We start from the raw sequence: 13,953 nt of genomic DNA, 5'->3' as shown, positions 1-13,953 counted from the left end.
CCTGGTTGATTCTATGATTCTATACACATTTGTGAAACCTGGGCTGATGCATGGAATGGTTCCTGCTGTAACTTTTGTAGCACTGAGATTGTGTGATGAAATGGCTCTTTGCCCACAGAGAAGCTAATTAGTTCTGGCTAATCTGTGGTGAGCAGAAGGCCTGAAACTGCCTTCTTGAGCAAGATCTTGTCCTGGGAGAGGAGGAATGAGATCAGGGTGCATGGACTGATTTAGCTTTCCACCACAAGCTTGTCCCCAGTCCTTAAAAATGCAAACAGTCTACTGAAGTATATATTACCTTTCAGGCATGCCCAGGCTTTGCAGTTGTCCTTTTTGCTTCTCTCTATCTCTAGAAAAAAGAATAAAAATCTCTGGGGATAAGGGAGAATCTCTGGCTAATCCTTACCTGGTTTAGCCTTTTTTCACTCCTAATCGGTGTAAAGGCTTGGTAATAATTAGTTCTGTTCCAAGCAAGGAGTAGAAAGCAGTGAGTTCAAGTGGAGATGGAGTAGGACTTTAACAGCCCTTGAAAGGAAGGATGGCAGGGGGCAAGAGCTTTCTAAGGGCTCCATGCAGCATTCCAAACTTTACATCTTGTACTTGCAGGCACTGGTCCCTTTTGAAATATTATTTGTTGCCAGGTCAAGAGAAAGGCTGGGATACAGACACTGTGAAAAGGACTGTCCCCATCCCACTGTCCCTGGTTTATTATTCTTTTTCCTGCTAGCTCTGATGAGTTGCATTTTTGTTAAGCTTTGTTCTCTGTGTGGACTTGCCTGCCTTTGTGCCTGATTGGTTTTTAAAAAAAAAAAAAAGGCAAAGAAAAACAACAGGCACAAAAGAAAGATGTTTTGCCAGGTCTCAGCCATAGAAAAACTGGAGTTTTTATAAAAACAGACCTGTGCCCTAGTGATATTTTTGAACGTTTTCTTTTGCCTGGGTTTGGTTTATGAATGCAGTGGAAATGAATTTGTCGTCCTCTGACATGGAGTTTGAGCCACTCTTTTGCCGTGTGAGTGTCCAGGGCACTGATCTGTGCATGTGTGGGGTTTGATGGTGGGGATTGAAGGTTAGGGCCTGATCACACACTTTTCTGATTCGGGGTTATGAGGACTACAGCTGCTTTGCAGCTCTGAAAATGAAGTGAGGGCTTGGAGACTTCTGTGGAATTACCATTATCTGAACAGCTTTAAAATTTTCAAGGGTAAAATTCATCTTTACTCTTACCATTTCTAGTTCTACCAGGCTGAAGTTTCAGTCGTGTACAACCATGTCCTCCCATTCAGCACATCTGCAGAATTCTGCCTTGCCTGTGATAATGCAGAGCAACACAGATTAGAGTATGGAAATACTTTGGCATCCCAGTGCTTGTACAACAGAAGCCAGGCTGGAACAGGAGAATTTAGCTATGAAGCCTCTGGTGGATCACATTTTCACTTCTCTTGATTTGTAAAGGACAAGCAAGAACTTAAATTATGAATTTAGTTCCCTGGCTCCCATTGATCCAGTCTCTGAGATGTAGCATGGAAGTGAACATAATTAGCATGTGTCCCTTATTCTATCCTGGGAATCAAAAGAAAAAGAAGAAAGAGGGAGGTTCTTGTGATTTTAGCCTCTGTGGACATATTTGCAGTGCAGTTTTCTCATTGCTCTCCCTAAAAAACAGATGAATCATTAGGTTACATTAAATAGTTTTTTCTTGTTTGTTTTTTTCCTACTCAGCAGCTGAACTCAGGGCTTGACTCCCTTTCCTACCTCCTTCATGACTTCAGTTTCCCTTTAGGAAAATGCCTGGGTTGTGCTTCCTGCTTACCATGGCAACTGGCACACAAAGTGAGAGAGAAAACCATGTCTGTTGAACTCTGGAATTGTTGTTAGTCAGAGCCAATTATTAACTGCTGTACGAGAAACAGTATTTTTCTATTCTTTGTGCTACAGAGTCTAGCAATGCCTTGGACATAAGGCAAGAGGAGAATCTCTAATTGCCCCACAGCATTCCTATGGTTATGAAAATGAAGCAAAAGGCACACTGCAACCTGTTCATGCTCCAGTCAACACTGTGCCCTCAGTCAGGGTGTGCTTGAGCACAATTTCAGCCAATTTCTTTTGCCTGCTTTTCCATCACCACAAGCTTGAAAGTCTGATTAAGGACAATTGTCTCTATAGGTTGTATTGGAAGCCACAGCTATATCTTGGATACTTTCAGCTAAGACAAACCAGGATTAAGCAAGTTCCCAAATTGGCTGTTAACCTGGAAGCAATTTAACCCAGCACCAAAGAGCATTTGATAGCAATATCTCATGCATCCTCATTGCAGCACAGGAGTCCAGCAGCTATGGGCAACTAGATGGTATCTCACTGGATGGGGCTAAAGGTCAACCGACAGGAAAAAAGGTAAGGCAGGCAGTGCAGAGAAGGAAATTTAGCCCAGTGAAGGAGACCTGGGCCAAGCTGGCACAAGGCAACAACACTAGCAGAAAGAACAGGATCATAACGGCCAAGATAGAAAAAGGCAGTGAGATTCCTGAGTTCATTTTCCACCTGAGCAGGATAAACTTTTCAAAGAATATGACTCACCACAAGGGTAAAGGATGAACAGTTTCAAAGTTAAGGATTAGAAATGAATGAGATGTGGAAAGCTCAGATCTGCCCAAGTCCTAGTGCCCTCAAAAGTTAGATACAGTATGAGTGCTAAAACTGGAATGTTTGCTTCATTCAATAATTAAACAGGGTAGGTATTTTCTCATGCCTTGTTAGCACATTTTGAAAATCTATGATTTTCATAGGACATAGGAATTATGTCATGCAATTTGGGTCCAGATCCATCTTAAAATGGAACCTGTTTTCTTCCATAACACATCTGCTGCAGGGAGTACATATCTCTATCATTTAAATCCCTTATCTGAAAAGACCAGGAAAGATTTGAATTCAGTAAGAGGAAATGACTTCAAAGAAAGCTTTGTAGCTGCTCAAGAAAAAACCACAAGGCACATGAACATGGGAACAACCAGAGCTGGAGAAAGGAGAATAACACACATGATGATTATTAAACAGAGGAAGTTTCCAGATAAGTAAAACCCAAAAGGAAAAAAAGAACCTCAACACTCAGCCATAAGATAGAGTTGAACCAGTCTGAAGAATATCAGGTAACATTTTCTTTTCCTCCTCATTCATTAAGAATCAGGAAGAATAAATCAGAAAACATCACAAATTCCTCATTTGGGGTTCTTTTTTTTTTTGCATTATGAGTTAATTTGCTTTAAACACCAAGGGTCAGACAGTGGAGGCAGAGGAGAGGTGTAAAAGGACTAGACTGATTATTTGCAGGGATTTTTTGAAGTGACTTTAGCAGTGACCCTGCTAAAGGTGAGTGTTGCTTTGGGAACAATAGAGAAGTCCCACATTCACTCACAGTCAGTAACAGCTCTGGGTAGCCAGAGCAGTTCACTGCTCATCACTTAGCTCTCTTGAAGGGTTTATCTCAAGTAGTGACCCGTGCAAGAACTGCAGATGACCTTGCCTACAATGGAATTTCACCTCGTGCATGCAAATTAATGCAGTCAGAAACACCCTCACCTCTTTCCTGCTGCGGTAAACCCCTCAACAGTTATCCTCAACTCCTCCCCACAGCAAGGTCTTAAAGACAGATGCTTGCAATTACAGGGAGCATTCTCACAGGAGGTTCCCAGCATACCACACGTTGCAGAGGCTTTCCCCAGTTGCCAAAGAGGGCAGGGCTGCCAAGGATTGGAAGAAGGAGGCTTCATTTATGAGCTAGTTTTAGGTCATTCTTGGTCCACATAAAAATTTGCTTGGCACAAGTCCCTGCTATAAGGAATGTGAAAAACTAAGATGCCAGGGCAGTGAGCAGGATGGGGAATAAATCATCTGAGTCAGAGGATACTGAACACCACCAACAGCCTGTTTCCTGGTTTTCGCAATGAGGTGGTAGTTGGATGCAAGCGTGGCACATAATGGTCATTGTATGTTGTCCATGAACCAGCAAGGTAAAGAAAAATAGGGCCTGAGAGAGTCTGTGCAAACAGATCTCATGCAGAAGAAGAAGTGAGAAGGGAGGAAGGGGTAGGAAAGCCTACTGGAAAAATGGGATCAAAGCACAAAATACACAAAAGCAGCCCCACATTGCCCCGTTGCCTGAAGGAACAGAGACCTTCAGTACTGCTGGCCACAAACATTTGATGGTGTGAAAACCATCAGGTTAGTTTCTGTGTGCATGGGAGGGGAGCAGCTAAGGATGTGGGATTCTTGTTGGCTTGGAGGCCAAACTTCTCCATCAGCTATGAACAGAGGATGCTTCTCAGTGAGACTGATTTCTCAGAGATGGGACTATTACAATAAATTAATAATCTAAAAATACCTTTGGTAACACTATGGGAGAATTGAAACATGCTTTTATTGCCAAGAGAGAACTGTGAATATTCACACCTACAGAGAATAAACACACAGAGCCAATCTACAAACAAATCATACAGCTTTCACCTGGAAAATTTTTTCTTCATCCTGTCTTAGCAGGATGTCACAGTCCAGCAGTTTTCATGCACACATGCATTTTGCCTGCTCTGAAGATCACGTACATCCATACATTCAGCTCCAAAGAGCTGAGAATGGCCAAGATTTCTTTACAAGTCTCAGCCAACACATAAACCTGTCCATTACCATTCCTGTCATGGACTCCATCCCTTTCTCACCCTCCCCCTGCCATCCCAGGTAGGGAACTTGCAGAGACTGGAATCAGCCTTCTGAAGGTGAAAAAACAGAAAAAAAGCTGTGCAGGATCTTTTACAAGCCTGCTCAATACCATTCTGCCATCAATCCAGTCTTCTCTTTCCTCTTTAGCTCAGTTTTTAAAAAGCTGGGATTTTCTGGTTGCATTGTGGCATGTTTGGCGTTTCTGCATAGATCCCCCATTGCCTGGATCACTTGTTCACAGCTGTGGGTTTTTTTGAGCACAAATCATAAACTGCAAGTGGGTTTTTTTGAGCACAAATCATAAAGTGCAGTGGGAGGAAAAGGCTTAAGAAACAGAAAGCAAATTTGAAGATCTCAGCCTTAATTGACTTAAGCTGCCATTTATGTAGTAGGTCAATGGTATCATTTGCAACTGGTTGGAGCAGTCAATACTGCAATAGTCTGTTTAAAGTAGTCTTAATTTCTCTTCTCCAGCAAAATCCTGCAGCATTTTCCTGTGTATTGAGTGCAGTGCTATAACCACACCACATTTAGATGTAGCAGAAAGGAACATACCTCTGGGTCTGAAGCAAAGGACCAGAGGAGAAAAATAATTGAACTTGCCTGCTCCTGTGGTCCTACAGTTTTTTCCAGTCTGTATCTCCAGCCACATCAATATGCAGAAAGCCTTACTAGTCTCTAGAAGGTGCCATAGGCAGTTGTTTCACCCATTTGCAGTGCTACTTGAGCTTCAGAAATAACTTGAGCAAGAGGCCCTTATGCAGGAGTGCAGCTATCCATACCAGCTGCCGTGACTTAGGAGTTACTGGATGGGTTTGGAGAAGCAAGGACAGAGGCTGTGTACCTGCATCGTCCTTCCTCCCCCGTTTCTCTCCTCTCTGCTGTTGCAGTGGGCAGGGATTTGCAGATTTGGCAAGTAGTAGAGAACCCGAGATGCTGGTTCTCTTCAGATTTCTTTACATTTAGGTATTACTGTAGCATTCAGCAGCATAGATAGAAAAAAACCCAACTCTACCATCAAACTTCTCCCTTCCCCCCTTCAAAAACAAACCCCAACCACTGACATACATGTTCTGCATGGTCTATCCATGCCTCAAATCTCACAAAAAAAGTGCTGAGGAGTAATTTCCTGATGGAATTTCTGAGAGTCCAGGGTCTCCAAGACAGTCACCACCCCGCTGAACCAGGGGAGTGACTGAGCCATGTGGATTTTCAGTTCTGAAGGCACACACATATGGAAAACTCCATCTGTGTTGCACAGACCCATTTCTTCCTCAAGCTTATATTTATACATTAAATATCTTATATTTATCTCCTTCTCTTCCTCAGCACTCTAGCAAAGTACTATTCAGCTACAGAGTTTCTGTAGCACCATGCAGCATAGTGCTTTGCAGCTTGATCTGCAGAACAGGGTACAGGATGTTACAGCCTGCCTTTGGCCTGCCTAAGATGTCCCAGATACAGACACATTTCCCCTTCCCAAACACAAAATCTTGACCAAGAGAAAAAATTCACTTTTCACTTCTTTTTAATGAGTATTTTGGTGAATATACAAAAACAAAGAATCAAGGCAGCTGGCAAGTATCAGGACCTGAAGCAGTACACTTGTAGAAGAGGCTTCATCTTACAATGCTGTATGCAGGAGCATATTTCCCATGATACATGTAACTACTGAAGTGTTCACTAGGAAAGACACCAGATCAGTCTGGGCCAAAGTAGACAGCCTCTATTAAACTGAGTGAGAACTGTAAGTGTTGATGCAAGGACTGGATTTGGTTCAGTTCGTTCCTTGCTTGCATTTTTTTACAAGAGTTACTCATTGCCATCATTTGCCTTTTGTCCTACCTGATCCAGGGATGTAGAAAGGGAATTACACAGGGGATGTGACCATATACATACAGGTAGCTGAAGCAAGAAGCACCATAAACTAGGAGTGTGGGACAGCCACTTTTGCTAAGCCAACCACAGCCCAGGACCTTTTGTATTCTGCACAAGTTCTAGCCCATAGATGTGTGGAGTACACAACAACTTTTTGAAGGTATTACTTGTTAGCAAGTGGAGCTTTTCCTGGACTGGCACTTCTGAGGATAGGAGCACATGCAGTGGTTTCATCAGTGACAGGAGGTAGGCTTGCATATAGGCAGCATATTGCTGAGAAGTGATCTAGCCTTTTATTGGGCTCGACTAGCAGCAGACTTTTTATCTGTGATATGTCTTTACTGCTGACACACTGAAACTCTCAGAGAATCTGTTTTATTCTAAGGCAAGGGGTGACAGAGACCAGGAAGATAAGTTGAACAATAAAATGTATTAGAGAGGTCTGCAGTCTTCTCCCTTGCAGCATCCATCTTTATTGGTCACAGGAGGTTACAGTTTTGCTCACATAGCTCTTGCTGGAGCCTTTAGCATTATAATTTAAATCCAATCTAATTTTAGAGAGACATTTTTCTGGAGCAAGTGTATATACATTTTCTTTTCTGATGTCATCAGAGAACAAATGAGATCACTTCTTATCTTATGCTCCAAGGATTTCTTGCATAGTCAGAGGATTGTGTCTCAGCCAGGGGCTGCAGGACAAGTGGCAAAGCAGGGACAAGATTCTTTCCTGCAGTCATCAGTTCTGTGTGTCAAGTTTTTGGAGGGGCAAAAGTATATATGGGAGAGGTAGTGGGAAAACTTCAAATCCTCCATGGAACGAGGAGAATGGAGCAGGAGACAAACAAATGCAGTTTCACATGGTGTTTCAGGACAGTGCTGAGGACATCAGGCCTTCAGTATTCAATTCCCCTCCAGTAGAACATGGTACCAAGAAGCACGCAGAACTGAAACGACAAGGTGTTTAAGTTTCTCTGCTCCCCATTTCCTTGTCTCCACCTCTCCCCCAGCCCCATTTAGTCCTGCTGTAGGAGAGAGCAACAGAAATTCTTGAAAAGCAAAGTCTATTCAGGCAGAGGAAGCTTAAAGTGTTTTTATCTTCACAGAAACTACACAGTGAAGAAAGAAGATATGTGCAGCCACAACTATTTGACAGGATCACTCAGCTCACTGGGGATTATCTGTCATGAAGCTACTGAATCCTGAATACTTAAAACACTCATACAAAATATTCAAACCACAAACTGAATTATCTATCATGATTCCGGTTTAGATGATCCAATACCCTTCACAAAGAAGTATCTGCAAGCTGTGTTTGCTGTGTTGTATTGCTGAGATGGCAACAGGCCACAGTGGTCTGGAAGGCCATCTAGTTCCTCACCTCTGGAAGCCAGAATGGAGGGGAACTTGTAAGTGTAGTCCTGTTAGTGGAACAGGCTAGGGGCAGATTGGTGACAAATGAATAACCATAATCTATGGACATTTTAAATGCGTCAGTCCTGTCATCCATCTCCACCCAACTGGGTGTGGAATAGCAAGAAAAGAGAAGAGGAAATAAAGGCAGATATTAAGTACTTACAGTCCAGCAGAGAATGGCAAAACCAAACCAGGCAACACCCCAGGCATGTGTGTTCACTGGCCCAGAAATAGCATCGTAACAACCCTGTAAAACAACCAGGAATGAATCAACACCAGTTTTGAGCAACAAGCTTATCCACCTCTGAGAGAGACTGAGGTGGCATGCTCCTCTTCTATTGCAATTTGAGTAGGTCATAGTGTCTCAAAAAACCAAGCCAGAGCTACACTGCTTAACGACAACTTGCAGATTGACAACCTACCTGTTTCTAGCTCCAAATACAAACTAGTCCCATCTCAGACACTTCAAGGACAACTTCCTGTGCCATCCACTTGCCAAGTATACTTAGATAACCAAACACACTTGACACAGAGTTGACCGCCAGAATCAAGAAGCTGCAGGCAAATTTGGAAGCTTGAACACCTTCTAGAAATGCCTAGCAGTGCAGAAGCTGATGCTCATGACCCAGCAATCTATTTGAATAGGACACGCTGGTCTACTGAAAAGTTCTGCCTTGAGAACTGCTGATTTGCTCACTCACATTGTGTGCACTCATCTTTGGGCTAAGTTTAATTTAGCTACTGTCCATTTACATGTTAGAGATGTCGCTTCTTACTGGTGACATTGGGAAAGTTTTCTTAATTGTTCTCTCTCCATCAGGAAAGTCTTTATCCTAAAAAAAATCTCTATCCTGTGTTCAGCAACATGGCCAGGACTCTACAGGCATTACTTCTCCAGGAAGTTTTTGAACACCTGTAGCTTACAGTGGAAAAGGAAGGCTGTTCATGGTTTCTTTCCCTTCCAGCAAGGCACTTTTGACTGGAAAAAGCAGAGAGGATCTTACATTGCTGTTAAAGTAGCCAAGGACTCCAAGTTTGCAGCCATCAAGGTTGACGGGAGACCCTTCGTCATCCATGACACAGCATTTTCGTGGCCAAGGGTAGTCGGCATCGTCGTATCTGGCGCGGAAGGCAGATGTGTAGTCCTGCCAGTCGGAGGGACCCAGCACCCCGCAGCAATGGCTCTGTAGGGTGAGAGAAAGGAATGGTCTTTATGGGCCCAGGTCACAGCCCTGCACATATCTGGACACTGCACATGGTTAGGCATTAACCAGAGATTTATGGGAGAGATTTTTGAAGTGCCTGCCTTTGACAGTGCAGCATCTGATAAACGAGCAAAGTGGGGAGTGTGTCAGAACTTTCTTTAAGGTTCAAGGCTGATGCCATCCTCTTTATTACTGAGCAGCCCCAAGGAGGACTTGAAATTCCAGGCCTGCAGAGCATTTAGTAATAAGTGACTTTTCAGTGTTATTATTACCTGAACCATGAGTTTATCCCATGCCTTTGTAACCCCTTCAATCATCTCTTTTTCGTCGTTATTGGCAGCGTTTAACTTCTGATATTTCTCCAGCATTTGCTTCAGCAAGAGATTTTTAGTGAGCTACAGAAAAAAAAATAGAGAAGAATGCATGAGCTATGTAAATAAGTGGCCATGCAAAGCAAATATAGGGTTTCTTGGGGAGGGTTTGTTTGCTTGTTTCAGTGTCCTGCTGGAGAACAGGAATGCTGCATCTCCCCTGAATTCACACACGAGAATAAAGAGCAGGATTTGAGGAGCAGGAGAAACAAAGATGTAGATCTTAAGCAGGCACTACCAGATATCAGATAACAGGAGATGTGCAGAATCTATGGGTTATGTTTGATATGTAGCTTGGCACTAAAGCACCACAAATCATTTTCCTCCCCACCAATATCTCTAATAACCCATGTAATCTTTCCCTCAGTAGTAAGACTGCCTGGGGCAATGCTGAAGATTTGTCTTCTGTGTGCACGATAGATTAATCAGTCTGTAGTTTGAAAAGTAAACACTGCATTGATGATTCAGCTAACCCAGGCTATTATTTCCTTAGCTACAAGTCTGTAAACATTTTAAAATGTTCAAAATTCCAAAACTATGTAGAAAGAACAAAGTTATTTCTTTGATTAGAATAATGATATTGGAGTTTTTCCTTATGGGATTGTCCTCTGCTCAGCAGTAGTCCTGTGAGTTTACACTGTACTACCACACAGGCCACTTACTACAGCGAACAGAATGACTGTGTGCCCTACAACTGCGTTTCCCAGCATGGCTGAAATAATACATGAGGAAAGAAATACTCACAGAATCTCGGTGAGTAGCTGCTGTGATGCAAGAAGCCATTTCAAATGCAAAAGTGATCAGCATCAGAACAATGTACTGTGGAGACAGAGAGCAGAGTTAGTTATTGGAGAAACAGTTAAGCGTTTTTTTCAAGATTAATCCTGAAACCCTGCTCAAGACAAAGCAGACCAAGCTATCATAGTCCCCTCAGTCCTCTCCATGCTCCTGAATCTTCGTGTAGCCCTTCCCTCTACTTGTTCCAATTTTCAATGTGCTTTCTTGAAGGTGGATGACTGGAATTGTTCTACAGACAAGATTAAGTCAGAACCTCATGGTATTAAGACAACCCTGCCTCAATGGGAAATACTTTGCCTGATATGTCCTAGAATAACATTTGCCCCTTTCTTTGTTGCATCTCATTGGCAACTTCATCATGTCATGTCTCCTCCTTCCACATCCACTTTTCAGCTATAACCTTTTCAGCAAGAAGCTGTTCACTCCTAGCAGGAGAACTTGTACTTTGGGAAAACAGAAGGTGCAATTTAGGGTGTTGTTCAGATACTCCTGATTTTTCATCATCAGATTTCCTTAATACTCCTACATTGTAAGCAAAGATCCTTTATGAAAACAGATTCCAAGGGTCGCCTCTCATAGTCTATTTCACTCTTTCTTTTCCCTCTTCAGCACAATCCCTTTAACATTTTCCATATTCTCTTTGGAGTTCCCGTGTGTCTATTTCTCCTCCCATATTTTATAATGTTCTTCTCTGATTCAAGGCATTTGTTTCCTTCTTAACCTAGCTTCTACCCCTTGTAGTCTCTCATATCTCCTACAACAGAGCCTTGAGTTTCAGCCAAGGCACCAAAATTCATGGTTAAGGGAATTCTATTTCCTCAGCTGTTTGATGGCAAATTTCCTGGCACAAGAGTTCAGATCTCTGAGTGTCCCTTGTTTAAAACAGACACCCTGCTACCCCACATTAACCCAAGAGAGACCTGATTCGAGAGTTTTCAGCTCTAACCTTTATTAATGCAAGCACTAATTAACTTTTGTTACTGCCAAACTAAAGAACTAAGACATTGTACTGAAACGTATTCACATCTTAGCATTGTCCTTGGCTTACCCAAAGCTCTGTCCCCACCCCTGTAATTTCTGCCTGCCTGCTGATGTTTAATGTTCTCAATTGCACCCATATTTGGTATACTGACACTTACTAATGCCTTGTACAGAAGTCATTACTTATCAGCTCCAAAACTGAATGGCGTATGACAGCTGAAAAGCAGTAAGGGGTGGGGAGAAACAAGGATCTAAACCACAGCCCAGCTGCATCTGATTGCACAAGTGCTTCTGCATTGCTTCAGGGCAAGGCCAGGGTCAAGCCAGTTGGTTTAAACCTCCACTGTGGCTATTGCCATAAATTTCCTCAGCCTGGTTCGGGAGCTTCTCCTGCATGTATCTTCACAGAAGTTGCCTTCTGGGACACCACAACCATGCTCAAGAAGAAGCTTTGTCTCCTTATCACTTTAAAAGCTGGTTTTGCTCATTGGTTGGTTACCAAGGTGGCCAGGGAGACTAAGGCAGCATCTATTCAGTTTGGCAGAAATAGGTGGGCAAACTTTGCTACACTTACCACTAGCAGCAAGGTCCTGTTGGACTTAATGACTCCAATGATACCAAGGATAGATAGAGCAAAGAGTGCAAAGCCAACAAAGATGCCAATCCAGGCAGCAGCGTAGATGTCATTGTTTTCTGCGGCTTTCAGCAGAGGGTAGGGACCATGGGGATTGGACACAAAGAAGATACACTCTGCTGTCAGGGCAATGCCACACATCTGAAAAGCACAAGTTTGGGAAATCCATTAGATCAAGCTGCCCCAAAGAAACAGGTGTAGATTGCTTTCCTTTCATTCAGCTTCCTGACAAACAGGTACTACTCAACTCCTCCTCTGCCTAACTCTACAACCTCTGGTATTGTGCCTTCATAGAAGAATTGCAGGCAAATCTCACCCAGCCTAGACCTGAGAAGTCAGGCCTATGATTTGAGGATGCTAAGAAAGAATGAACAGAACCATTCCATCACTATATGGAGAGAGGTGGCTGGAAAGATATTGGTCAGCTCCTGCTGACAGTTCTAGGGCTTTTCTGCTAGAACTCATCTTGGTCTTGTGGATCAGCCTTTGTTTTCCCTTTCCCACCCAACAGATCATCTAGGACAGTTCTCCTTTACATCTTCTCTCATGTTTTACTAGAGTATTTATGTGTGGATTTCACACACGAGGAGGGATTTCATGTGTGAGAACTGCTGTTTCTAAGAAGTGTCATACTGGAAGGAAGTCTCCACCCATACTTGTTCCACTTCACTTACCCCAATGACCACATTTCCAAAGACTAATAGACCCTGCAAGATGTGCATGCAATCATCACTTTTTGCCATCCTTAATTCTTCATGCAACCTTGGAAAAAACAAACACAGTCTTCAGTCAGACCACCAGTACAATATGCTTCACTCAGAAATAGAAAGTATCCCTGAGGAGAAGGACAGAAACTGCCAGCCTGTCTGTACACCTCCCACCACTTGCTTCATAGTAGTTTCAGAGGGGAAACTTCCCCAGGCATTAATCTGGTAACTCAAATTATTCCTGATACTTGAGCTACAGAGAGTTCGGATGACTTTGGGAGCAGCTTCTATCTTCAGCTCTCTTTTGGGCAGGGGTTTCATCATCACAACAGCACCCATGCCAACCTCAGTTCATGGTGTTGCATTTCCATCCTGACAGGACCACCAACTACATCTCGATGGACAGGGGACAAGTTCAGTGCCCTGAACTCGCTCCTTTTCCAAAGGAGCCAGCTTTACTCCAGGGTATGCTGTCCACCTTGCTGTGTTTCATTTTGGCTAGCACTACCATGGGACTGACCTGGTAAGGACAGTGCTTTAGCTGTATCCCACACACATACCCATGGTGCAGGGCTTGGCAGCACTTTGCTAAGGGTAGCTTCATCTCCCACCCATGCTGGGAACTGGAGCTGAGCCCCCCATTCCAAGTCAGGTGTGAGGGAGGGAGGGAGCAGCTCAGGCTGCAGCTGGCTTATGGGAGTCAGGCCAAGTAGCATTCCCACCGAATTCCTGAGAGTTCTATATCCTGTAGTCTGGAGTCAGGTGCCCCATATTGAATTCATCCCCTTCCAGAGAGAGCATCATAAACACACTAGTCAGAGGTTTGAAACCTCTTGGAGAAAGAAGCCCAGATGCCAGCTCCTACCAAGTCCTTCTTTCAAGGGGACAGAGCCCATGTGTGTGTGGAGAGGGGGAATGGAAAAACCCCAACCCTGAGCCAGCTGCGTTTGCCAGGTGGTTAAGAAACATAAACCCAGAAAGAATGGCTGAAGTGGGCCCAACTTGAGTAGACAATAGGAAAAGCAGCTTGAACACACTTCTGCCAGAGTACCTGCACTTGTGTCTCTCTTGCTGGGGTTACTGACTCTACGATTCTTCAAAGAAGCTGTTGGAAAATAAGAGCAGACACAGCCATCAGTGAAGGGTAGTTTCTTGAGGAAGAGAGCATTGTGAGACCTCTCTAACAATGCCACCTTTACCCTCCTCAGCAGCTGCCCTTTTTGGGGTAGGCAGGAGTTCCAATAGTGACAGAGGGA

At 43.5% G+C, this 13,953-nt stretch overlaps 1 protein-coding gene across 1 annotated transcript; it reads right to left on the bottom strand.

Moving 5' to 3' along the window:
- Positions 1–7,481: 7,481 nt before the first annotated feature.
- Positions 7,482–13,160, bottom strand: UPK1B (uroplakin 1B). The gene is made up of 8 exons (XM_009075712.1): positions 13,120–13,160; positions 12,665–12,752; positions 11,931–12,131; positions 10,322–10,396; positions 9,479–9,601; positions 9,006–9,185; positions 8,165–8,248; positions 7,482–7,532 (listed from the first exon to the last, which is right to left on the bottom strand). Exons 2-8 carry the CDS (start codon positions 12,731–12,733, stop codon positions 7,482–7,484), a joined length of 783 nt encoding a protein of 260 aa, XP_009073960.1. The 5' UTR covers positions 12,734–12,752; positions 13,120–13,160.
- Between the last annotated feature and the right edge of the window lie 793 nt (positions 13,161–13,953).

This window comes from Acanthisitta chloris, unplaced genomic scaffold (genome assembly GCF_000695815.1).
Source record: "Acanthisitta chloris isolate BGI_N310 unplaced genomic scaffold, ASM69581v1 scaffold10675, whole genome shotgun sequence".
In the NCBI taxonomy this organism is placed as follows: Eukaryota; Metazoa; Chordata; class Aves; order Passeriformes; family Acanthisittidae; genus Acanthisitta; species Acanthisitta chloris.
This window is presented reverse-complemented; position numbering and strand designations above follow the sequence as displayed.

What these genes read in the sequence shown, in the direction of transcription:
- UPK1B (XM_009075712.1), bottom strand. Translation starts at nt 12,733, where the DNA reads ATGGCAAAAAGTGATGATTGCATGCACATCTTGCAGGGTCTATTAGTC. An exon ending in ACAGGACCTTGCTGCTAGTG is followed by an intron (nt 10,397 to 11,930) that starts GTAAGTGTAGCA and finishes CTGTCTCCACAG; the next exon opens with TACATTGTTCTGATGCTGAT. An exon ending in TTGCCATTCTCTGCTGGACT is followed by an intron (nt 7,533 to 8,164) that starts GTAAGTACTTAA and finishes TTGTCGTTTCAG; the next exon opens with TTCTGCGTGCTTCTTGGTAC.